Genomic DNA, 27,939 nt, shown 5'->3' with positions numbered 1-27,939 from the left:
TAAGAAAGAATGTTAAGCTATAAACTCAGACCTGAACATGAGAGGATAAAAAGGTGTCAGTCTCTAATATTGTCAACTATAGGCTATTAGTTGCTTGAGCTTAATAGCTTCATTTTCTTAGCCCTTTGACTGAGTACTTACTCAGTAAGTTCTTTGCCATTGGCTGTGTAGGAAAACAATATGCCTAAAGGAAATGGTTTATAATCCACTCCACAAACACTATGAAGCTTATAAGGCTGATTTAGATGGTAGTGACTGTGATCTTACTTCCATAGATTCCATGTCAAAATGTACTTTCCATGGTTCCCAAAGGGGTCATGGTTGTAGTCTTGGGGTCTTGTAGGTTCATACATCGAAGGTGTGGCTGGCTTCTGTGGCTAGTATCAAGATATACTCTAATGATCCCATGATTTTCTAAATAAAGAAAGTATCAAGTGCTTCCTGATTAGTTTCCAAGAGAGCCTTGGGAAGCATTCAGCTGATCTTGAATTAGAGAACTGATTGGCAGTAGTAAGCCAAAATTAGATAAGCAGGTTTTTTGGTGGGTAGTGAAGGGAGAGGAGAGCATAGGAAGAGAACGGCAGCTTAGCAACCAGTTCTTAATATATGGGTTTTAGAGTGTTGATGGCCTTATTGCTGTCGGCTTTCCAAATTAAGAGATTCTTTGTCTAGGTCAAACCTTGGTCTATAGGATATAATGTATCTGCCCAGTAGGAGGACTGTAGGCAGAATTCTAGGGACTAGGAAGTATGGAGAGTTTATGGTAAGGTTGGGATTTCCCCTAGCTTTGCATGAGATTCTTTTCTGGCTGATCTAACTACCCTGTGGCATGACTATATCTGACATTAGCCAAGAGACGCCAGGTCTTATTCAACCTTTAATGGATTAAGCAAGAAAACTTCCTTTATTACTTTTGCAAAGAGCAAGGTGACAAGAGTCATTCAATTATTAACTATAAAAGCTCTCCTCCTTGGAGTAATAATGGAACTGATTAAAGAAAATTTTAATATGGTATGAATTTATATCTAAGATGTTCTAAAGTGTGAAGGTTTTCAGATGGGAGAAGAAAAGGGCAAAATTTATATCTAGGCATAATTAGAGTAATATTTTCATGGATTTGTTCCACCCAAACTTCACAAGTTTCGCCTAAGTAGAGAAACGGGGATTCAAGCTCAAAAGCAAGTAGCCTTCTGATCAACTGAGGTTAAATCTAGTGTGAGAAAAGTCCCTTGATTTATTTTTTCCTTGTAGGGATTTAGTGACACTGAATTTAGGGGGAGAGGAGGAGCCAGATTTTTTTTTTTTTTTAAGATTTTATTTATGACAGAGAGAGAGAGATCACAAGTAGGCAGAGCAGCAGACAGAGAGAGGGGGAAGCAGGCTCCCCGCTGAACTGAGAGCCCAATGTAGGGCTCGATCCCAGGACCCTGAGATCATGACCTGAGCCGAAGGCAGAGGCTTAACCCACTAAGCCACTCAGGCGCCCCAGAGCCAGATGTTTTTAATGCTCCCAGTACTTCTCATTTAGGTCTTATCATGAATGCATGATTGCTTCAGGATTATTTTCTTCCTAAAATGCAGTAGGCCTGAATCTTTTATGAAATAATTCTAACTAACTCATCTAAGAGACTGCCAAATCCAAAACAAGGTTAATATGTAAGTGAGGTCCTCATAGGGGCAAGACATTCTCATAAGCTTTATGGAGGACAATATAAGTGAAAAAGATCAACTTTAGTCCTTTAAAGAGTTTAAAATCAGGTTGGAAGATACAAATATGTGTTAATTCATGCAACTTGAATTCACACATGCTATCGGAATGACACAAAGAGGAACATAAAATGGAGAGGATTCCTTATTTTGTAAAGGGAAATAGAAATCAAGATATTCAAAACCATATAGAAAGATCTATACTTTACACTGCAGAAATGAGGAACCATTAAATACATTTAAGTAAAAATGACTGTACTTTAAGGAGATTAATCTTTAATAGTGTATAGACTGAATTTAATATGGAGGAATTAATGAAGGAATATCAGTTTGCATTCACCTAGGTAAAAGGTATTAAAGATTAAAATTAGATTAATGGAAATACAAATAAAAATAAGTTGAAAATTATGGACATGGTGATCTGAATTGCTATCCAATAATGAATTAGGAATGCAGAGCTATCTGTGTCTGCTAGCTCTTATAATAGTTAATAAGCTCTAATTTGAATTCATTTTTACCTAAATCTATAGTGACCTCCTTCTATACCTAACACCCTGAAGGGAAAGGAACTCTTACATAAAAACTTACATACTGGGGCCCCTGGGTATCTCAGTGGGTTAAAGCCTCTGCCTTCGGCTCAGATCATGAGACCACATTGGGCTCTCTGCTCAGCAGGGAGCCTGCTTCCCCCTCTCTCTCTGTCTGCCTCTCTGCCTACTTGTGATCTTTCTCTGTCAAATAAATAAATAAAATCTTTAAAAAAAGAAAACTTACATACTGAAGCTATTACCTACTTATATACCTGAACAGATAACTGAGAAGTAAAAGAAAGACAAAGGTTTCCCTTTCTCTCCAAAGAGTAACCTGCCACTGTGACTGAAGCAAACTTACATGTGGGCTGTCATTTTCTTAATAGTTGGCTCATTTTGTTCAGAGCATGCAGGGGTATTTGTGTAGTATGAACCAGTGACCCAAGGAAGGGATTATAGAAGTGGAAACAGCCATTGTCTAGACAGGAGAATTTCTGGGCTTTTCCTCCAAAATAAGAAAGTTAAATGAAGGGATGAGGGAGAACTTCATTTATAGACTAGGTAGGAAAAAAATGAAATGGATTATTTTCAGCTACCTAAGAGGAGACTACTATGAGAAAAGATGAGTTAAGAGCCTCTGGAGAATAAGAACCACCTTAGCTGACATCTTAAACGATTTTAGGCACTGGCCAAATGTGAATGTCAAGACCAGGAGTGGGGAAATAGGGCATGAGGACATTATGTAAGCTTTTCAACTCTAGAGAGAAATACAAAAGCCATGTCAGAACCATGGCAAGTATCAGGAATATATTAAACCACTTACATCCACATACTGTGCAACCTAACTCATTTGAGGTGTTATAACAGTAACAATAACCAAAAAAATAACTATTTTAATCAAGGTAAATTTAAAAGCAAAGGAATTATTCAGAAATTTGGCTGATAATTGCTTGCTCACGTTTATCACATTACTCATTCATGGCAATAATCAAACTATCTTGAAAATTTGGGCAATATTTTTACATATGTACATATGTATAAACACATGCATACAAATACACACACTTTTTTTTTTTTTTCTTGCAATTGTATCTATTTGAGAGTGAAATAAAAATGGAAGCTTCTCTTTTTCTATTTGGCAATCTCTTAATGTCCTGCTCTTCAACAATCCCTTTTCCTCACCTCTCTCAACATATACCTCTTTTCTACCAAGGTTCAATATTCCTAGTAGTGGTTGAAAAGTCACCACCAGGTTCCTGGGATCAGGAAAGCAGATCTATAGCCCAGGTCAGAACCATGAGAGGAAACAAACCTTCCTTTCACATATGATTGAGGAACTTAGCACCGAGAGAGCTATCTTGAAGAGAATTTGGAAAACTAGAGAAAAAGAACAAAGAAGGTCAGAATTTCTTCTCCCCAACTATCTTCTACTTGTTCTCACCATTGTTCTGTGGACTTCTTTGGATTCTAGTACAGACAATGCTAGGACCATAAGACTAGAAAGACATTATATAGATGCCTTGTAATTTTCCTCATTATGCAACCAATGAAACCCTGACTACAGTGAAGGGGGAACTTAATTTATATATAAAGAACCAAAGATTGTTTTTCAGAGTCCATAGTCTCTCATGGTTCACCTCCCTTTCCAATTTCTCCCAATCTGAGGGTTTGAAGTAGCGGAGGTGGGGAGGTTGGGGGAACCAGGTGGTGGGTATTAGAGAAGGCACGGATTGCATGGAGCACTGGGTGTGGTGCAAAAATAATGAATACTGTTATGCAGAAAATAAATAAAAAATAGATAATAAAAAAGAACCAAAGAATTGCCATTCTAATTTTAAAAAGTGATTCAGAGGAGAAGTCAAGATGGAGGGGGAGTAGCAGGGTGGGATGACATCAGGTTGCAGGAGTTCAGCTAGATAGTTATCAAACCATTCCAAACACCTACAAATCCAACAGGAGATCAAAGATAAGAACAGCAGTAGTTCTAGAAGCAGAAAATTGACCACTTTTTGAAAGGTAGGACCTGTGGAGAAGTGAATCCAAAGCGATGGGAAGATAGACGGCAGTGGGGAGGAGCCAGCTCCTAGCAAGCGGCGGAGCAATGGAGCACAAAATCAGAACTTTTAAAAGTCTGCTCCACTGATAGACATTGCTCAGAGGCAGGGACAGCATTGTCTCAGGTCCCACAGGGTCACAGAAGGATCAGGGGTGTCTGAGTGTCACAGAGCTTGCAGGTATTAGAGCAGGGAAGCTGGCTACAGAGAGAGCTGAGGAGTGAGCACTCAGCTCGAGGTTACCTTAAACTGTGATCCGTGGCACAGTCAGACCACTGCTCTTTAGAGCAGGGTTTCCACAAGTGATAGATCCAGGGAGACCCCCCTGGAAGAGCGGCAGGGATCTGTGGGGTTTAGAGACTCCAGGCGGGGCTGTGTGCCAGAGACAGAAATACTTAGTCACAGGCTGCGTGAGCTTAGTTAGAGTGCAGCCTGAGACCAGGGAGATAAGAGTGATTGAGCATTTTTCTGTGAAGGCACACTGAGGAGTGGGGCCCCAAGCTCTCAATATCTCCGGGCTGGAGATTGGGAGGCCGCCATTTTCATTCCTGTCCTCCACAGTTCTATGGAAAGCATTCAGGCAACAAAAGCTCCCAAGAACGAACTGGAACAGATTACTTAGCCTGGCCCCTGGCAAGGACAGTGCAATTCCGCCTCAGGCAAAGAAACTTGAGAATCACAACAATAAGCCCCACCACCAGAAGATCAGCAAGAAATCCATCCAAGACCAAGCTCACTGATCAAGAACAGTGGAATTCCAAAGCAATGCATAGAATTCATGGCTTCCTCCCATGATTCTCTAGTCTTGCAAGGTTAATTAATTAAAAAAAAATTTTTTTCTTTTTCTAATTTTTTTAACTTTTACTCTTTCCCCTTTTAAAGTTTTTTAACTCCTTTATCTTAACAATACCTTTCTTAAAAATAATCTTTTTGAACCTTTATTATTATAGTCATATTTTACCCTTCATTGTATCTAACTTTATCTTCTGTATACACATAGGGTTTTTTTCTTCTAAAAAATTTTGGGATTCAACTTATTCTAATAGATCAAAATATACCCTAAATCTAGCACAGGGTTTGTTCTAGTTTCCAGCCTGAGCAAATTCTCTCCACTTTCTTTTTCTTTCTTTCCCCAACCAACTTGTCAACTCTTTTTTTAGAATATTTTTTTAAATTTTCATCCTTACAGTAATATTTCATCCCTTCATCATGTTTATCCTTATTTGAGTGTGTGTGTGTGTGTGTGTGTGTGTGTACACATACATACATATATGTTTCTTTCTTTAAAATTTTGGAAGGTAGTTTCTTCTAAGAGTCCAAAATACTCCCAGAATAAAGTGGGTGGCTCTGTTCTATTCACCAGTCTAATATATATATATTTTCTTTTTTCTTTTTCTTTTTAAATTTATTTTTCTTTTTTTTTTTTTTTAAGATTTTATTTATTTGTCACAGAGAGCGAGCAAGAGCGAGCATAGGCAGACAGAGTGGAAGGCAGAGTCAGAGGGAGAAGCAGGCTCCCTGCAGAGCAAGGAGCCCGATGTGGGACTCGATCATGATTGACCTGAGGGAGCCACCCAGGCGTCCCTAAATTTATTTTTCTTAAACGTCTTTTTACCCCCTTTCTACTCTTCATGATTTGGGGTCTATTCTGATTTGGTTAATACACATTTTTCTGGGGTCTTTGCCACCCTTATAGTGTTTTATTCTCTCGTTCATATATTCTTATCTGAATAAAATGACAAATGACAAGGCAGAAAAACTCACCACAAAAAAAAAAAAAAAAAAAAAAAAAACCAGGGACGCCTGAGTGGCTCAGTTGGTTAAGCAGCTGCCTTCGGTTCAGGTCATGATCCCAGCGTCCTGGGATCAAGTCCCACATCGGGCTCCTTGCTCGGCAGGAAGCCTGCTTCTCCCTCTGCCTCTGCCTGCCATTCTGTCTGCCTGTGCTCACTCTCTCTCCTTCTCTCTCTCTCTGACAAATAAATAAAATCTTTAAAAAAAAAAAACCCCAAAAAAAACAAAAAACAAGAGGCAATGTGGAAGGCTAGGGAGCTAATCAATACAGACATTAGTAATATTTCAGATCTACAGTTCAGAATGATGATCTTGAAGGTGCTAGCTGGGCTCAAAAAAGGCATGGAAGATATTAGAGAAACCCTGTCTGGAGAAATAAAAGCCCTTTCTGGAGAAATAAAAGAACTAAATTTAACCAAGCTGAAAAAAAAAAAAAAAAAAAAAAAACTATTAAGGAGGTGCAATAAAAAATGGAGTCTCTTACTGCTAGGATAAATGAGGCAGAAGAGAGAATTAGTGATACAGAAGACCAAATGATGGAGAATAAAGAAGCTGAGCAAAAGAGGGACAAATAACTACTGGACCATGAGGGGAGAATTTGAGAGATAAGTGATACCATAAGACAAAACAATATTAGAATAATTGGATTCCAGAAGAAGAAAGAGAGAGGGGGCCAGAAGGTATATTGGAGCAAATTACTGTAGAGAATTTCCCTAATATGGCAAAGGGAACAAGCATCAAAATCCAGGAGGCACAGAGAACCCCCCTCAAAATTAATAAGAATAGGTCCATCATCATAGTAAAACTTTCAAGTCTTACTGACAAAGAGAAAATCCTGAAAGCAGCACAGAACAAGAAGTCTGTAACATACAATGGTAAAACTATTAGACTGACAGCAGACTTATCCACAGAGACCTGGCAAGCCAGATAGAACTGGCATGATATATTCAGAGCACTAAATGAGAAAAACATGCAGCCAAGAATACGATATCCAGCTAGGTTATCATTGAAAATAGAAGTAGAGATAAAAAGCTTCCAGGACAAACAAAAACAAAAAGAGTTTGTAAACACCAAACAAACTAGACAAGAAATACCGAAAGGGGTCCTCTAAGCAAAGAAAGAGCCTAAAAGTAGCAGAACAGAAAGGAACAGAGATAATACACAGTAACAGTCACCTTACAGGCAATACAATGGCACTAAATTCATATCTTTCGATAGTTTCCCAGAACATAAATGGGCTAAATGCCCCAATCAAAAGACACAAGGTATCAAAATGGATAAAACAACAACAACAACAACACCATCAATATGCTGTCTACAAGAAACCCATTTTAGACTCAAAGACACCATCAGATTGAAAGTGAGGGGATGGAAAACAATTTACCATGCTAATGGACATCAGAAGAAAGCTGGGGTGGCAATCCCTATATCAGATCAATTCTATTTTAAGCCAAAGACTATAATAAGAGATGAGGAAGGACACTATATCATACTCAAAGGGTCTGTCCAACAAGAAGATCTAACCATTTTAAATATCTATGCCCCTAACATGGGAGCAGCCAACTACATAAACCAATTAATAACAAAATCAAAGAAATACATCGACAATAATACAATAATAGTAGGGGACTTTAACACCCCACTCACTGAAATGGACAGATCATCCAAGCAAAAGATCAACAAAGAAATAAAGGCCTTAAATGATACACTGGACCAGATGGACATCACAGATATATTCAGAACATTCCATCCCAAAGCAACAGAATACACATTCCTCTCTGGTGCACATGAAACATTCTCCAGAATAGATCACATCCTGGGTCATAAATCAGGTCTCAACCAGTATCAAAAGATTAGGATCATTCCCTGCATATTTTTAGACCACAATGCTCTGAAGCTAGAACTCAATCACAAGAGGGAATTTGGAAAAGACCAAATACATGGAGACTGAAGAGCATCCTTCTAAAGAAGGAAGGGTCAACCAAGAAATTAAGAAGTGAAAAAATCATGGAAACAAAAGATACTGAAAACATAGCATCCTTTCTGGATCAAAACTCTTCAAAGTGTAGGAATAGAGGGTATATACCTCAATATCATCAAAGCCATCTATGAAAAACCCACAGAGAATATCATTCTCCTCAATGGAGAAAAAATGAGAGCTTTTCTGCTAAGGTCAGGAACACAGCAGGGATGTCCATTATCACCACTGCTATTCAACATAGTACTAGAAGTCCTAAACTCAGCAATCAGACAACAAAAAGAGATGAAAGGCATCCAAATCAGCAAAGAAGTCATGCTATCACTCTTTGCAGATGATATAATACTTCATGTGGAAAACCCAAAAGACTCCACTCCAAATCTGCTAGAAGTCATACAGGAATTCAGTGAAGTGTCAGGATATAAAATCAATGCACAGAAATCAGTTATATTTCTATACACCAATAACAAGACAGAAGAAAGAGAAATTAAGGAGTCAGTCCCATTTACAATTGCACCCCAAACCATAAGATACCTAAGAATAAACTTAACCAAAGAGGCAAAATACTCATGAAAGAAACTGAGGAAGACACAAAGAAATGGAAAAATGTTCCATGCTCATGGATTAGAAGAACAAATATTGTGAAAATGGCTATGCTACTGAAAGCAATCTACACGTTTCATGCAAACCCTATCAAAATACCATCTATTTGTTCCAAAGAAATGGATCAAATAATCCTAAAATGTATATGGAACCAGAAGACCTCGAATAGCCAGAGAAATGTTAAAAAAAGAAAGCCAAAGTTGGTGGCATCACAATTCCAGACTTCAAGTTTTATTACAAAGCTGTCATCATCAAGACAGTATGGTACTGGCCCAAAAACAGACACAAAGATCAGTGGAACAGAATAAAGAGCCCAGAAATAGACCCTCAACTCTACAGTCAACTAATCTTCAACAAAGCAGGAAAGAATGTCAACGGAAAAAAGGAAGTCTCTTCAACAAATGGTGTTGGGAAAATTGGACAGCCACATGAAGAAAATTGAAACCGGAAAATTTCCTTATACCACAAACAAAACTAGACTTCAAATGGATGAAGGACCTCAATGTGAGAATGGAATCCATCAAAATCCTTAAGGCAGCAACCTCTTCGACCTCAGCCACAGCAACTTCTTCCTAGAAGCATCGCGAAAGGCAAGGGAGGCAAGAGCAAAAATGAACTATTGGGACCTCATCAAGATCAAAAGCTTTTGCACAGGGGCACCTTGGTAGCTCAGTGGGTTAAAGCCTCTGTCTTCGGATCAGGTCGATCCCAAGGTCCTGGGAATAAGCCCCGCATCAGCTCTCTGCTCAGCAGGGAGAATGCTTCCTCCTCTCTCTCTGCCTGCCTCTCTGCCTACTTGTGATCTCTGCCAAATAAATAAATAAAATATTTAAAAAAAAAAAAAAGCTTTTGCACAAAGGAAAGAGTCTACAAAACCACAAGACAACTGACAGAATGGGAGAAGATATTTGCAAATGACATATCACATAAAGGGCTAGTATCCAAAATCTATAAAGAACTTACCATACTCAACACCCAAAGAACAAAGAATCCAATCAAGAAATGGGCAGAAGGCATGAACAGACATTTCTGCAAAGAAGACATCCAGGTAGCCAACAGACACGTGAAAAAGTGCTCCACATCACTCAGCATCAGGGAAATACAAATCAAAACCACAATGAGATACCACCTCACTCCAATCAGAATGGCTAAAATTAACAAGTCAGGAAATGTCAGATGCTGGAGAGGATGCAGAGAAAGGGGAACCCTCTTACACTGTTGGTGGGAATGCAAGCTGGTGGAGCCACTCTGGAAAATAGCATGGAGGTTCCTTAAAAAGTTTAAAATAAAGCTACCCTACGACCCAGCAACCACACTAGTGGGTATTTACCCTAATGATACAAATGTAGTGATCCAAAGGGTCACGTGCACCTGAATGTTTATAGCAATGTCTACAGTAGTCAAACTATGGAAAGAACCTTGATGCCCATCAACAGATGAATGGATAAAGAAGATGTGATACACACACACACACATACACACACACACACACACACACATAGAAACAATACATATATACAATGGAATACTATGCAGTCATCAAAAGAAATGAAATCTTGCCATTTGCAACGACATGATTGGAACTAGAGGGTATTATGCAGAGCAAAATAAGTCAATCAGAGAAAGACAATTTTCATATGCTCTCCCTGATATGAAGAAGTTGAGAGGCAAGGGGGGGCTTTGGGGGGGAGAGAAGGAAAAAATGAAACAAGATAGGATCAGGAGGGAGACAAACCCTAAGAGACTCTTAATCTTGCAGAACAAACTAAGGTTTGCTGTGGGGGGAAGAGGTGGGTAGGGAGAGGGTGGTGGGGTTATGGACATCGGGGAAAGTATGTGCTATGGTGAGTGCTGTGAAGTGTGTAAACCTGGTGATTCACAGACTTGTACCCCTAGGGATAATGATACATTATATGTTAATAAAAAAATTTAAAAAAATAAAAAATAAAAAGTGATTCATATTTGGAGAATGTACTTGTGTGACTTCATTCACTATCATTTATTAAAGTAGTTTCATCAATTGACTTATTTGAGGCTGGGTAGCTATGGGCATGTGTCATTCAAAATCCCTCAGAGTAAATCTTCTGAGAAAAGTGTAGTTGGATGACAGCCTTCAGCCACCACGCTTCCAGAATCCGCTGTAGCATTCATCCAAAGGCCATACTCATTAAGCTGATTCAAACCAATGACTGAACATGATGGACGGAGGTCATAGAGCTGGCCACATATGCACAACGTGGGACTCTCAACCATAATCTTATCTAGGACTCCTCATTGGTCTGACACTTTTCTCTAGCCTCACTGGTCAAGTTTTTCTCCTTCCTTTCCCCTCTCCTCTCATAGATGTCAGACCCATATTATGGTCCAAAGATTTCTCTCATCTACTCTAGCTGCCTCTCCACTTATCTCAGATGTTTCCCTCCCCCAAAGCTCTTATACTTCTAATATCTTGCTGTGTGCTTCTGGTAGGACTCTTAGCTTATGAATATGAGAAAAATTACCAAATTCCCCTAAAACAACTGGGAGAAGTATGATGTTAAATACTAATGTTATCACTGAAACATGCATTTTTCCAGGTTTTTCTTTTCCTATCTTTTGATTCTTCTTTCTCCCGATTCCTCTTCCAGAGCCTGCCTGATTTTTTTTTTTTCTTTTTTTGACAAATGGGAAAAAGAAAAGTTTGCTACATCTTTTCTAGCAACACTTACAAGAGATGTATAAAGAGATGAGCAGAAATCAGAGCAGCACTATTAACTCTATTATCTGGCTCCAGTGTCTATAGATTATTCCTTCACTGACACTTGAGAAGGGGTTGGGGGAAGGATCAATGTGGTCTGGTTCTAAACTGCTTAGGAATGTTGAAGGTAGAGGAGCGAGGGATGGAGAATTGTCATGATGAAGTGGGGACTCCACTCTGAAAGTAGGCTACAGGTTCTTTTCCAGGGCAACAGAAGTAATAATATTTGGAAGATGTAAAGTGAATCTTCTCAATAGTGATTCATTCTACAAAAAATATATTTTAAAGTATTTATAGAAAAAGCAAAACAATTAAATCTTGCTGAAAGAGGTTGTGATTGAAGGTTATAGTTAAAGGAACTCTTCAGGTTCTTCAAGATAAGGGCAAACTCTCTTGATGACTGAAAATTATCACCCCTTTCCAATACCATCACAACTCTAAAATCTCTTGGCACGTCTTTGAAAAGAAGTTTCTGTAAAAGTGGAAGGGGTCTGTTCAATATGCAAAGATAATCATTTTAGCTAACCACTTACACATCTTGCACTTAAAACAGGGGTGTAGATTAACTCTGCTGCTTTAACACTGATAAACTTCATATTCAGACAAGAGTTAGGAAAGCAAGATGTTATGAAGTACTGGATGCCAAAGGGAGGTGTTGCAGGAAACCTGAGGCCATAGACTCAGGTAAGTCTCCAAGATCAGGACAAACATGTTTTCATAATCAAACTGGAATTCAACCTAATTATTTTCTAAGAAACGTTCATTTTGTCAAATTATCATTTTCTAGTAAACTTAAAGACACAGTCTGTAGGAGGTAGGAAAGTGAGTAATCCGCTGATTAAATTTTCTATGAATTACATAATGCTTTTTTATCACAGCTAGTTTCCTAATACATTTAAAGCATTGTGACTTTGTAATGGGAATGTGAGTAGTTCTTTACATATTTAGAAACATTGAAAAGTTTATAGACATAAAAGTAATGAAGATGACTTGCTATTTGACAAAAATCAAACTTCTATTTGACGTATATCAAGCTAACAATGGTCTATGTTATTTTCCAGGAGCTCCATATTTAAAATTTGAAATTCTATGTATTTCACTTAAAGCAAAGTAACATGTGGACGTATCTAATAGAAGATTTTCAAAGGGTGAGAGTATTATAAGCATAAATGTAAAGCTATGTCTTTGCCTAAAAAACATAATACACAAACTTAAGTGTTGCTTCTCTATATATTATACACACATGTATTTAAATGTCAACATGTATAAAACTAATCTTTCTATATGTCTATACTGTACATAAGGTTTGGTTGATAATTTCACTTTAAAAATTTATTACATTTTGCTCTATATCATTTGCAATACTGGCACCTAGAAATATTCTTGAAAATCCAAGAAATAAATGTCTTGAAATATTTGCATCACTTTGAAATAATGAAGTAGAAAGTTTTCCAAGGCATGTTGTTAAATGACAAAGAGAACAGGAAAAATCCCAAAGCTGGAGACGCAGGATAGCCTACCTGCGTCTAGGTCACAGACCCTAGAATCAGACTGGATGGGTTTAAATACCTATTTGGCCACTTATTAGCTATATGGAGGAAAAGTTTTGTTTTTGTTTTTGTTTTTTTAAAACTTTTTCATACAACAGTTTCCTAATTTGTAAAATGAAGGTCAAATGAGTACTTACCTCACAGGGCCATTTTAAGGATCAGATCAGACATTATGTAAGAAACAATTAAAACAGTACTTGCTACAATGTCATTACTAAATCAGTGCTAATTTGTTTCTAGAATGGCCTAGTTTATGTCAGAACTACTTATTCTACAGGAACATAGACGTAGTCAAGCGACAGAAAAAAGGCTACTAAATTGAGGTATCAATTTGATACCAAAGTGTAACTGTGGGTATTAAATGAGATTCTTTGCTTTTTGAGTATTATACATGCAAAATATACTTTATATGTCACTTTGTGTTAAATTTTAAACACTTTCATTCAACCATTAAATAACAGTGAAGTTTACATTCATTGACTTATTGACATAGAAAGACATTCCTGCACATTTCATTAATTGCTAATAAGCAGATCAAAAGAGTATTAATTGTATCAATATGAACTCATTTATGTGAAATTATATGTATTTGTGTATACAATGATTACCTTAACAACTAATCCATTTACGTGATTTTGACTTTCTTCTTTGTATAAAACACATGTAAGATTATATATATATATATACATATATATATACTCTTACACACACACACAAACTGTACATTATTAAAAAAAAAACAAAACTCTAAAAGCCACTTTGTGAAAAAAGAAAGCAACCGTAAGTCTAGTTGATTATACCATCATGCAGTATTCTGCATTCAAAATGCATATGGTGAGAGCACAGCCAGTTACCACTGGTGAACGCAATGGATTAAAAAAATTATGAATGTACTCACCCACCAATCACTTGGAGTCCAGAGAATTTGCAAGCATCCAAATCACTGCCACTTACTATTCGAGCCTTAAATCAAAAACAAGAAAAAAACAAAAGAAAAACAAACAGGCTTTTAGCATACCAAAGCTGCAAATTCATGAATTTGGGACACGAGTCAAACTGCACTAGACATGTAACACCTAGTATGACAGATGCTAAGCAGGGTCAGCTCCAAGTCAAAGCTACTATGTTTTTTGTGAGTGGAGGTTTCACAATTAGCTGTCAGCATTTAAACAAAAGCACTGGCACAGTCCAGGAAAATATATCATATTCCCAGTAACACTTGCCCTTAAAACTTGCTTGGTGCAGTGAACATCATGAATCAGTCAAGGAGATCATGATTAGCCAGACTTAAGAACAGATGCTGAGTTTGACCGTAGCAGACCCCGAGGCTGGCAAGTGTAAGCTAAAGTAAGCGCAGCTGGCAAGGTGTAACCTCTTCATAAATGCAACATATCGGGGGGCACACTGAAAGGGACAACCAAAGAATGGAAAGCTGGGATATCATGCATATCTCACAACTAAAACAGAGGAACCAAAACAGGTCTAATATGTCACAAACAAACATGTACAAAAGACAAGGTCCCTCAGGAGAGAAGAAAAAAGTATGATTTAAAACCTTTTCATCCACAGAACTGCTATCTGAAAGAGAATCAGGAAAAGAAGGAATAAATGTTAGATGGTAGTGCTTTAAGAAGTCATTTAAACATATACATGAATAAAATGTTACTAGTTTACATTGCTTAAAATCATAAATAAACAGAATTTCAAGGCTGAACCCCCAAGGGGAGAGAGATATTTGGCCTTCATCATTTAAAGAGCTGGAAAATGTGTCCAAATACTTGCAAAATATCAAAAGGTGATTAAAGGGTTTAATGGAAGACAATGTGTCATGTAAAGGAAAAGAACACAGTTGAAGAATCAGAAGTCCTAAGCCCCATATGGGGTTCTGCTACTTATTAAGCACATGGGGCAAACTACCAAATTCTCTGGAGTCTGGAATCTAGACCCAACTCTGCAAAAAAGATACGAATATTGTGCTTATTGGCATCCAAACATTGTTCAGAGAATCAACTGAGATGAATATATGTCAAAGTAAACCCCAGGTGACTACACAAATCAAGCACATTTTATTAAGGGATTATTTATTTATGGCTTGTCATAGAGACTCAAGTACTAAGAAATTAATCAAATATACTCCACTCTGCAAAACAAACAAACAAACAAACAAAAAACAACTGATGTCTGAAAGCACTTCAGTGACTTAAGATCAAAAAGCTAGTGAATGGCAGAAATGGGACACAAACCCAGGGCTCCTGATGCCCTAGCTGCTGCCCTATAGATCCCATTTTTCAGGTAAGTTGAACAAAGCAGAGAGACAGGGGTGCTGGTGCACAGTTTTCCAGCCCAGTTTAAGATACATCACAGGGTAAACGTTTCTCAGTTGCAACTTCCCTTGGGCCCAATGAACAATGGTAAATGATGGGCCTTTTTTTTTTTTTTTTTTTTTTGGGTGGGTAGCAAAGCAAGGTTTATTGAGCAAGAACAAAGTGATAGTATGAAGCTCCCAAAGAGGGAGTAGACCCAAAGAAGTTGCCCGAAATAATTTTTTTTTTAACTCAAATCTGAATCTACCAAGGTCCTCCTAGCATGGTCCATTTTTTACTTTACATAGTAGCATTGCTCTTAAATTTATTAATTCAGTTTTGCTTATTAGTATAAAGCTGGAGGAACATCTCTATGAATTCAAGTTGGCAGAAAGCTAGAGCTAAAATGACTTTGGAGTTCATGGAGTCAAAACCTTTCATTTTTATGGATGAGCCCCAGGAATATAAAGATTTATCGAGGCCATGTAGCTCTCTGACAACTTTTATTGATAAAAAATATGAGATGTATTTGTTTTTTAACTCATTAAGTATGGCTTGATTAATTACTTGGCAAGATTTTTGGCTGTAGTTTAGATATTTCACAGTATCTCAGAATTAGGTCTTTGAATATAAAATAGGATAAAAGCACAAGTAATAAAAACAGATCTTATTTCTGGCCATAAAATAATTAAGATACTGTATTCAATATAGAAAGTTAAGCATTAAATAACAATACCTCCATGAAAACTGTCACAAACATAATATAAAATCATAAAATAATTTAATATGAGGTAACTGGTCAGTAAATATGCACCTGCTTTTCAACAGGTACCAAAAAGCTATTTGATAAAATTTCAAAACAAAACCATCTAAATAATTTTTAAACATATTGAAAGTTGATTTGAATGAATCTTGAGCTTAATATGAAAAAAAAAAAGAAAGTTACTTCCAGAGAAATAAATCTAAGTGTAAAGTATTAGGGTATTCCCATAATTCCAAGCAAAATGAAAATGTCCACAACCATCATTTTAATGTATTTCTTGAAATTCTGATAATATATTAAAGCAGACCAATTAAAGCAAAAACAAACAATACAGATGTTAGAAGGCAGAACAGCAGAACAAACACAAAATTGTTATTTTCATTTCAAACCCATAAGACAAGTCACCTGGAAAACTGTTAGGGTTCATAAAATAGGTAGCAACATGAACATAAATAAGAAGAGTTATTTCCTACAAACCCACAATAACTAGCTTGAAAAACAATGACATGAGATCTGATTTCAAATATCCATTACTTTGACATGGTCTCCTATTAATAACTGGATTCTATAGCAACCATTCCAACGAGTAAAGGTAATCCTAAAGTCAATTATCTTTCAACTGCTATATCTAAAACATTTCAACTTTTTTATTCATTATTCAATGTTTCCCTCATTCCTTCACTGAATATGTATTTTTATTAATTGCCAACAAATATATTTTGTTCACTCCTACTCCTTTCTCATCTACCTGCTATCCTGTCTTCCTTGAAAGCTTTCTAAACAGTTAAAATGACACCACTTCCCGGCCACCCGGTACCTAGAGCAGAGAGAACAGACATGTATCTAAGGCAGGCTCATGAGCCCTCATCACATCCCACACTTTGGCCACTATTAAGTTCTTGCCATTTCATCTTCATGCCATGCTCTTTGAAATCTGCATGCCTTTGCATTTCCAGTTTCCTTCTTTTGAAACAAGCACTCCCCTTCCTCATCTAGCTGTCAGCCTCCAAAACTCAGTTCAAGCATAACCTTCTGTCCTGGAAACTAGTAACGTATCAGGGATTCACAGCTTTTGTGCAGGAGCACTGCGCGTTGCCTTCCTCATCTTTTGTCAGTTTCTCCACCTGCAGTCCTCCTAGATAAAAGTGCGTTTTGCCTCCTCCTTCTAATTTCTAGTACATTTCTGAAATATAATAGATGACCAACAAATGTTTGCTAAACACTGAGTGAACAACCTTAAATAAGCTACCACACTTTATGGAAGTATCTAAAAAATCCAAATAAAACTTATTTCATCTTCCCGTGTAGGAAGATAAATTGTTTTATAACACATTTATAGATTTAGTTGTTAAAATCATAATGGCAAGTTGTTGTAGGGTTAAGAACAGTTCAAGTGTAACTGGATTAGTAAGTCAAAAACATCGATAACCTTTTAAAAGGAGAATTATGAGGAAAGTCTGTAAGGATTTTAAAAATCTGTACTAACCAAATATTACTGTCCCGGCAAAATAGATTTAGAGATAAATTCAACAAAATTAGCTAAATAATAAACCCTTGTACTTAAGAATTTGACAAATAAGGAAGGGTGGATTGTTATCGAAGACAAGTAACTGGCCAAAAAAGGCTGCTTGGGGCGCCTGGGTGACTCAGTGGGTTAAAGCCTCTTCCTTCGGCTCAGGTCATGATCCCAGGGTCCTGGGATCAAGCCCCGCATCGGGCTCTCTGCTCAGCAGGGAGCCTGCTTCTCCCCCTCTCTCTGCCTGCCTCTCTGCCTACTTGTGATCTCCCTCTCTGTGTGTCAAATAAAGTCTTTAAAGAAAAAAAAAAAAAAGACTGCCTAACACATAGGTCAAGTATCCATAATGCTTATTTATATCATCTTAAACAATGTCCATGAAGTTACGGATGCATTAATTAAATATCAAATAAGAGAAAATAAGTAAAAATAGAAAGAAATACTTGTGAACTCTTTGGAATAAGGAGATACATTTACTGTTAGAGGTAAAATTCATTAAGTCTGTTATGCCCATTTAGCACTTTAGTATATAAAAAAGAAAATGAAACACACTTGCTAAAAACACGTATGTTGGTATGCTCAGTATATAAAGAACTCTTACAGGTCTCTGAAAAAAAAAAAAAAAATGACACTACCCTCCAAAATTGGTCAAGAAGGTTACCAGATAATTCACAAATTAGAATGCAACAATGGTAAATCATCATGAAAAATGATATAATTAATTAAAACTATGCCTCATCAGATCATAAAATCAGTAAAAATCAGAGTAATGATATGTTAATGGTATTAAAAGTAATATTTAAGGCTGTTAAAGAGGTCATTAATCTGACACTGATGCATCGTTAATGACACTGAAAACAGTAATAAAATTTTTAGAAAATTTTCAGTGTTGTCTAGTAGTAGACTGTTTTAATGAGAAAAATTTTTTGAACTTGATGCTAAGGAAGTTATTTTTGTTACAGATTGAATTATGTCCCCCAAAATTCACATGTTGAGGTTCTAACCCACAGCACCTCAGACTGTAGACTTAGTTGGAAATAGAGCTGTTGCAGGTATAGTTAATTAAGATAAGGTCATTCTTGCATATGGTGATTCCCAATCCAATATGACTGGTGTCTCTGGGGAGACAGATGCACAGACAAGAAAAACACCATCTGAAGATTGCAGCTCTGCAGCCACAGGCCAAAGATATCTACCAGGTAGTAGAAGAGAGGCCTGGACAGATCCTTCCCTAACATTTTTGGAGGGAGCACCGCCCTTTCAGCATACCTTCATCTCAGACACTTAGCTTCCAGAACTGTGAGACAAGAAGTTTCTGTTCTCTAAGTCACTCAGTTTATGGTACTTCGTTTTATCATCCATGGCAAACTAACACAATTTTAAGTCATGAAAAAAAAAGTAATGTGTAAATATTTGCACTTTCATTATTTACAAAAAGAAACCTGGAGATGGATGCATAATCAACTATAGAAATATGGGTTGAAAGTTATGTTCTAGGGATGTCCGGGTGGCTCAGCTGATTAAGTTCCCGTCTTCAGCTGAGGTCATGACCCCAGGGTCCTGGGATTGAGTCCCACATCAGGCTCCCTGCTTAGTGTGGAGTGCTTCTCCCTCAGCCTGCTGCTCCCCTAGCTCATGTTCTTTCTCTAACAGATAAATAAAATCTGTTCTATGATCTTGATTCAACAATTTGTGACCATTAACAATTTTTTTTTTAAGATTTTATTTATTTACTTGACAGAGATCTCAAGTAGGCAGAGAGGCAGGCAGAGAGAGAGAGAGAGGAGGAAGCAGGCTGCCCACTGAGCAAAGAGCCCGATGCAGGGCTCAATCCCAGGACCCTATGACCATGACCTGAGCCAAAGGCAGAGGATTTAACCCAAGGAGCCACTCAGATGCCCCATTTGTGACCATTAAAATAAACATTTAAAATACCATCTAAAAATGTAAAAAATGTTTATGTATATATACATATTAACATATGTAATAAAGGTTTAATATACATTATACATGTATCTATTACATTTTATACACATACACACACACATATATATAATCAATACACACACACACACACACACACACACTCATTCACAATGGCTTTGTTCCCTGACAAACTGCCTTTTGTTCTACAGGCAGTTGTTTGGCCTAGTCAAATTCTGACTAAACCCCTGTAATTACCAAAAGACCAACCCACCAACCAACCCTCGGTTAGTATGGATATACACTAGTTAGTATGGATGTTAGTCTGGATGCTCCTTGTCTCAAAACTCCTATCATTGCACAAGGTCGTCTTGCAGTTCAGTGACTTTATGTTGTTAATGTCAGACCACAATGCGTCCCTCTACTTTATAGCGAAACCTCCTCTATAAACAGGATTAAAGTGAAGTTCCAGGGACCATACATTTTCATAATGTCTCGGAATTCCATAAGCTGGGTATTTATTTTTTTTAAGCTTACAAAATATTTACTAAGTGAATATCATTGTTTAATCACACTGTGTAAGAACTTTAAAGCTATTAAACTTTTAAGAATATATGTGATCTAAGTGTGTCTCCTGAGTACTGAACTCAATGTTTCTCGTGTGAACATCCTCAAGAAAGAACTATGAATGTGATTTAAGGCAACATGTGACCTCCTGAGCACTCAGTTTTCCCTCACATGTCAGTGAAATAAGAGGGTTTGGCCAGCGTGTATCTAAAACTTCTAGCTCTAGATTCTATGATTTTTGTTTCTCTAGATATAATTTTCAGTGTAACAACTATTTACTCACCATTTACCCCTCAAAATATTAATATCTACTACCTAAATTTGAGATACAATTATTTCACAATTTAAGATAAAGGTAAAAATTGTGTTGTGTTTCCTTTCTTGGTATTTTGAAGAAAATTAGGTGGAAGAGATCTGAAAGCTTATAAAGAATCTGAGTTCTGGATGCCATTCTAGCTTAGGAATTTCCTTAAACTTTTTTCCTCTAATGCCCTTCCTTGCTCTCCAATCCTTCAAGGATAATGCAAAGCTCTCACTAGTGACACTGTTCACTACCCACTTTGGAAACAGGTTTGCTTTCTTTCCAAGCATATCAAAATACACAGGACTTTTAAGACCTGTATATTATCCCTGAAAATCACAAGATGGGAGCTGAAAACCATCCAGAGAAGAGCCTATATTGTAACCAGAAAATTATTCAATTTCCATTGACCTTTACAGAGTACCTCCTATGTGTTAGACATTTTGCACAGCACCTTATCTGCTCTTTTATTGAATCGCATCAATTGTTCTGTGAGGCCATCAATATTCATTAGATCTTGCCAAGGCAGAGGAAACCCTTTGGCCTGGCTCACATTTCTGTTATAATTCTGGATATAATGGGGTGGGTACTGAGTGAGATATTAATGCTCATATCTCATATACTTTTTTGTTCAGTTATGGACTTGGGGGGGTTAATCTAAAAAATGAGAGACAATAACAATACAATATGGTAAAGATATATGAAAGATATGAGTAAGTTGGTGGGGGAACACAGAGGAAGTATCTCCTAACTCTGCTGCCAGAAAGGACACTGGGTTTGTAAACGATTCATGGGGGCAATGATTTTTGAATGGGCGTTTGTCAGTTCAATGAAACCATTCTTAGAGGGAAAGAATTTGCAAAGGCACTGAAGCTTGAAAGAGTATAGAGTATTAGGAACTGAAACACGAGAGTGTGATAGTAAAGAACTTTAAGAAATGAAAGGTTGCTGAACAGGGTTTATTGCATAAAAATCTTTATAGATTCTATTAAGGAATTTAAATTATACTCTAATTGTAATGTAGAACCACAGACTGTTTTCAAGCAAGACCATGATGCGTCACATGATCAGAGTTTTGTTTTTAAAAAATCAAGGCCAGTCCTCTGGACCATGAGGCAGAATAAGATGACATACAAAGATTCTGTTCTCTGCCCCACTTAAATCACTACTCTACACCCATGCACAACTAACTGCTAGATTATTTCTTTATTTATTTATTTACTCATTTATTTGTAAGCTCAGGCTCAGCATGGGCCATGAAATCATGAACCTGAGATCAAGAGTCCCATGTTCCATCAACTGAACCAGCCAGGCTCCCCAAGTAAGTAACAACTTTTAATATGTTGTATACCCGAAAATAATCTAACATTTTGTGTCACCTATACTCAAATTATTATAAAATTTTAAAACCTATCCAAGCTTAGGGGTGCCTGGGTGGCTCAGTCAGTTAAGTGACTGACTCTTGATTGATTTCACTCCGGTCATAATCCCAACTCTATTTTGCTGAGATCAAGCTCTGAGATAGGATGGGCTCTGCACTTAGCAGGAAGTCTGCTTAAGATTCTCCTCCTCTGGGCCCTAACCCCCCCACCCCCATGCTCACTCATGCACTTTAGCTTGCTCTAAAATAATAAATATTTATTATAAATATGCATACACACACACGCCCACACACACATGCATGAGATAAAAACAGTGTGGAGAAACAATAAGGAACCTTTCCATCTACCTGGAAACGTCAATGGAAAAAAAATCTACCCAGGATAAAGAAAACCTCAAATCTATAAGAAAATGTAGGTACAATTTCACTCATATGTAGAATCCATAAAGCAGAACAAATGAAAAGCAGAATCAAATCTATAAATACAGAGAACTGAGGAAGGTGAACTTTACTCCAGAAGGTAGGAGGGTGAGGGCATGGGCAAAATGGCTGAGGGGGAGGAGATACAGGGTTCCAGTTATGGAAAGAATAAGTTACAGGAATAAAAGCTATGGCATAGGGAATATATTCTATCACATTGTAATAATGTTGTATGGTGACAAATGGCAGCTATCCTTATCCTTGTGGTGAGCATAGTATAAGAGCTGTTCGATCACTATGTTGTATACTTGAAACCGATGTAAAGTTGTGAACCATACTCCAAAAGTTATGAAAGAAAAATTGCTTCTTTAAAGCATTAAATAAAATTACATTTTTTTATCAAGACGGGTTACAAAGAGAACATGTACATATGAATGATATCATTATGTAAAAAGGATATAACTGAAGATGCAGTGGAAATTTTTTTTAAAAGTTCAAAGTGTGCTACGAACATCTTTATGTCAATACAAAGACTTAAGGTAATTTTCTAAACACTAACAAAAATATAAGAGGGCATGTATTGCAAAAGCACTGGGTGTAATACATAAACAATGAATCTTGGAGCACTGAAAAAATAAAATAAAAATAAAAAGAATTACTAACATTTATTCAAAAACACAGGAAACTAAAACCATTAATAAGGAATTTTTATTCAGTAGGAAAATCTCCCCAAGACAGAACACCAGATGGTTTTTTAAAAGTTTTATGAAGTCTATATTAAACAGATAATACCACTGTAATACAAATTTGACTATAGAAGTAAAGTGAACACATAGAATGGAAACAGAAAGAAAAGTGTATTTCCTGAGGCTAGTATAGCTTGCTATTAAAATCAGGAAAAAATGGTACAAACTAATATTCTATAACAGTATCATATAGGAGAACTCATAAGCAAAATTCTAAATAAAACTTTTGTATTTGATCCAACATGAGTGTACATATTTACCCAAATTGGATTTATCCCCAAAATAAAATAGTGCTTTAAAAATATAAAAATCTATCAGACTTTTGCTTCCAGAAAAAAAAAAAGAAAGAAAGAAAGAAAAGAAAACAGATAGACTTACTGTCCCTCTTACTCCCACTAAATAAAACTAAAAACTTTGGACATAATATATAAAATAAACACATACAAAGCTCTGAAAGTTGGAGATGGTACAGTGACCAGTGACTGTGACTTTTGACTCAAAGTATAATACACTGCTGAGTTTTATGGCTTTTCTGTTTGCCTCCAATATCCCAAACTGAACATTACAACCCAGAGATATCAATGGCGCAGACAAGAAAGGCTCCAGGGAAAACTTTCTCTCTTTAGCAGAGGAACCAAGAGGAACAGGACACTCAGACAGAAACATTCAGATGATAATTAACCCACTCCAGGCAAACATCACACACAAAAAATCCTGTGGCCCCCATTTCCACTCGTGTCAGTGAAAGTCAAAAGGAGTACCTAGACTTCTACTTTTGTTGGACTGTAATGAGTACTCCAAGCCTCCATACTGACTTGAGTGCTGTCAGAGAAGACCACACAGGGAGTTGGAAATCACAGACAGCCTGAACTTCTCCTATACAAAAGTAGTAATGAGAAATCCTTTCCCTCCTCACTCGAGTTTTATTTAAAGAGGCCTACTAGAAGGTAAGAACTTTCATAACAAAAAGCTCAGCCATAACAAAAATCACCCCCTCAGTATCAGTGGTGTCTACACAGGAAGCAGCAATTAGGCACCTGTTCCCTTTTAAGCTAGGGTAGTATAAACAGAGACCCAGTGTAACAGTGGGAAGGCTCAACTCCCAGTCATGCCCACCACAGTAATAAAAAGTTCCTCCTGCTGGGTGTCTATGAACACCTAGAAAAAACAAACAAACAAACAAACAAAACAAACAAACCTAAATTTCCATCTCCACCTGGAAGAAAGGAGTCAGTTCTCATTCAAGTACTGGAGCACTGTCAGACAAGATAAAATGCATGACTTAAGTAAAACCCAAAGTCTTATGACAGAATCCTCCAAATGTCCATATTAAAATCATTTGTCATACCAGGGACCTCAAACTGAATGAGAAAAGACAACAGTTACCATGTGATAATCCAGATGTTAAAAGGATCTGAATTAGGCTTTTAACACAGCCAATTAAAAATGTTTCAATAATAGTTATAAATATGTCTGGAACCAGTGAATAGAAAGTTTTATTGAAGGAATAGACAGTCTCAAAGAAATTGAAGATATGAAAAACAAATGGAAATTTTAGAAATAAAAAATACAGCAACTGAAATATTACTAAGTGGATGGACTCAACAGCTACATGAAAGAAAAATCAGTGAACTTGAATATAAAACAGTAGAAATTACACAGTCTGAACTACAGAGCCTGAAAACAAGTGTTAGGGACACTTGGGATTATGATTAAAAAATGTTAAAATATTCATCTCACTGAAGTCCGAGAAAGACAGGAAAAAGAAGAATAGAATTCTGAGTCTACTCAACTTTTGCTTTAACAATATATCAGACTGAGTAGCTTAAGCAACATTTACTTTGCATAGTCCTGGAGACTGCAAAGTCCAAGATCAAGGTGCTATCAGATTTGATTCTTGGTAAGGTCTCTCTTCCTTGCTTACAGAGGTCCATCTTCTCATTGTATGCTCCTGTGAAAGAGTGAGCTTTGATCTCTCTATTCTGATAACACTGATCCAACCATTGAGCCCTACCCTCATATAACCTCATCTAAACCTCAGGCCCTATTTTCAAATACAATTAAGTAGGAATTCGGGCTTCCTCATCTGCATTTTGGGAGGACGCGTTCATAACAGAGCTGGAAGTGTGTTCAATAAAAAATGCCCGAAAAATTCAAGTTTTGCAAATGCTAAACAAAACACAAGTCCGCAGAACAAGCTAATAAAACACACACGGGAAAACTGAAAAATTCCTGTCAAGACAGATCACAAACGTCTGAAAACTAAAAGCAAAGAAAAAATGTTGACAGTAGGAAAAGAAATGGCACACTATCTATAGGGGAGAAAAAATTTGAATGAGAATGGATTTTCTATCAGAAACCATAGAGGCAGAAAGGAATGGCATAACACTTTTCAAGTGCTAAAGAAAATGATCAACCTAAGATTACATATTCAGTGAAAACATATCCTCAGGAATGAAGAGGCAATCAAGACATTCTCAGATGAAATAAAACTGAGACTTTATAACCAGCCAACTTACTTTAAATGAATGGCTGAAGAAAATTTTCCGAACAGAAAGGAAGGAGTCTTGAAACATCCAGAAAGGAGAGTGAAGAATAAAAACAAAACTATAGGTATATCTAGTATGCTTTCCTTTTCCTCTTGAGTGTTCTTCATTATGTTTAATGGTTGAAACAAAAAGTTTAACACTATCTAATGTGGTTCTTAATGTATACAGAGGAAATATTTAAGAAATTTTACTTTAAATGTGAAAGAATAAAGTAATATGGCAGTAGATAAGGTTTTTTCACTTCCCTACAACTGGTAAAATGTATTCACCAGCCAACTTTGACAAATTATGTATACATAATGTGTAGTAGGCAAATTAATGGCCCCCAGAGACAGCTGTGTTAATAATTCTTGGAACCTGAATAACTTATTTACATTTAAAAGGGAAATTAAAGTTGCAGACAGAACTAAGTTTCATAATCACCCAATCTTAATATTGGAATATTATCCAGGGTTATCTAGTGGATCCAATGTAATCAGAATGACACTAGAAGTGGAAGAGGGAGGTAGATTAATGAATTCAGAGTGATGCAATATTAAAAAGCTCAACACACAGAGTTGGTTGATTGTCCAACTCTGGGTTTCAGTTCAGGTCATGATTTCAGGGTCATGGAATTGAGTTATGTGTCTGACTCTGTGCTCAGCAGGGAGTCTAGTGGGAATTCTTTCCATTTTCCTCTGTCCCTCCCCTCCTCAAATAATAAATAAACCTTTCAAAAACTGCTCAACATACAGTTGCTGGTTTTGAAGATAGAGGAAAATGTTTATGAGCCAAAAAATATAAGTACCATCTAAAAGCTGGAAAAATCATTGAAACAGATTCTTCCCTAAGGCTTTAGAAAGGAATACAGCAGTGCTGACACTTTGATTTTAGTCCAGTGTAGCTATAACAGACCTGCCACCTTCAGGATTCTAAGATAAAAATTTGTGTTGTAGTTTGTGGCAAATTTCAAGGAAGCAATAAAAAACTTATTCATAATACTAAACCTAGAATTGTTACCAAAATGTTACTATACCAAAATGTTATACAAAGAGATACACTGAAAAACTCAAAGTGTACAAGCAATCTATAGAAATGTAGAAAATACAGACAATGAAAACCAGAGAAAACAGAAGACAAAGAATAAAGTAGCAGATTTAAGCCTTATCAATAATTGCACTAAATATAAATGGTCTAAATATATCAAACTCAACACACACAAAACAGACAATCATATTAAAAAATGGGCAGAAGATATGAACAGACACTTCTCCAATGAAGACATACAAATGGCTATCAAACACATGAAAAAATGTTCATCATCACTAGCCATCAGGGAGATTCAAATTAAAACATTGAGATACCGCCTTATACCAGTTAGAATGGCCAAAATTGGCAAGACAGGAAACAACTTGTGTTGGAGAGGATGTGGAGAAAGGGGAACCCTCTTACACTGTTGGTGGGAATGCAAGTTGGTGCATCCATTTTGGAGAACAGTGTGGAGATTCCTTAGGAAATTAAAAATAGAGCTTCCTTATGACCCTGCAATTGCACTACTGGGTATTTACCCCAAAGATACAGTTGTCATGAAAAGAAGGGCCATCTGTACCCCAATGTTTATAGCAGCAATGGCCACGGTCGCCAAACTATGGAAAGAACCAAGATGCCCTTCAATGGACGAATGGATAAGGAAGATGTGGTTCATATATACTATGGAGTATTATGGCTCCATCAGAAAGGATGAATACCCAACTTTTGTAGCAACATGGATGGGACTGGAAGAGATTGTGCTGAGTGAAAAAAGTCAAGCAGAGAGAGTCAATTATCATATGGTTTCACTTATTTGTGGAGCATAACAAATAACATGGAGGACATAGGAAGATGGAGAGGAGAAGGGAGTTGAGGGAAATTGGAAGGGGAGATGAACCATGAAAGACTATGGACTCTGAAAAACAATCTGAGGGTTGTGAAGGGTGGGAGGTGAGAGGTTGGGGGAGCCTGGTGGTGGGTATTATGGAGGGCACATATGGCATGGAGCTGGGTGTGGTGCATAAACAATGAATTCTGTTACACTGAAAAGAAATTAATAAAAAAATTTAAAAACACAATAAATATATCAAATAGAAAAAAGCTTAATGGGATAGATTAAAAAACATTATTACCTAACTATATGCTCAGGAACTCAAATATAATGATATAGACAGGCTAAAAGTAAACAAATAGAAAAAGTTACACTGTACAATCAAAAGGATATAGTAGCTAACCTAATATCTGATAATGTAGACTTTAAAGCAAAAGAAAACTGAGAGAGACTCATATGTATAATGAGATAAAGGTAAATCCACCAGGAAGACAACAATCCAAAATGAATATGAACCAAATGCAGAGCTGCAAAGCATGTGAAACAAAAGCTGATATAACTTAAACGTAGACAAATCCACAACTGTCAGTCACTTAAATCCCCACCCTACTCTGATGAGAATAATCAATGAAAATATTAATACATGAAAAGGTATACCATATTCATGAATTGAAACC

General features: G+C 36.8%; 1 protein-coding gene across 1 annotated transcript in view; it reads right to left on the bottom strand.

Moving 5' to 3' along the window:
* Window positions 1-27,939, bottom strand: part of UNC13C (unc-13 homolog C) — a 568,731-nt gene that overhangs the window by 431,493 nt on the left and 109,299 nt on the right. Inside the window, exons 4-5 of the mRNA XM_045073496.1 lie at window positions 14,509-14,531; window positions 13,852-13,916 (exon numbers count right to left, since the gene is read on the bottom strand). Coding sequence (XP_044929431.1) covers window positions 13,852-13,916; window positions 14,509-14,531 — 88 coding nt within the window. The remainder of the gene's footprint in view (window positions 1-13,851; window positions 13,917-14,508; window positions 14,532-27,939) is intronic.

This window comes from Mustela putorius, unplaced genomic scaffold (assembly GCF_011764305.1).
Source record: "Mustela putorius furo isolate JIRA1106 unplaced genomic scaffold, ASM1176430v1.1 tig00537243_pilon_pilon_pilon, whole genome shotgun sequence".
NCBI lineage: Eukaryota > Metazoa > Chordata > Mammalia > Carnivora > Mustelidae > Mustela > Mustela putorius.
Note: the sequence above shows the minus strand (reverse complement) of the source record. Positions and strands in the feature narration are given on the sequence as shown.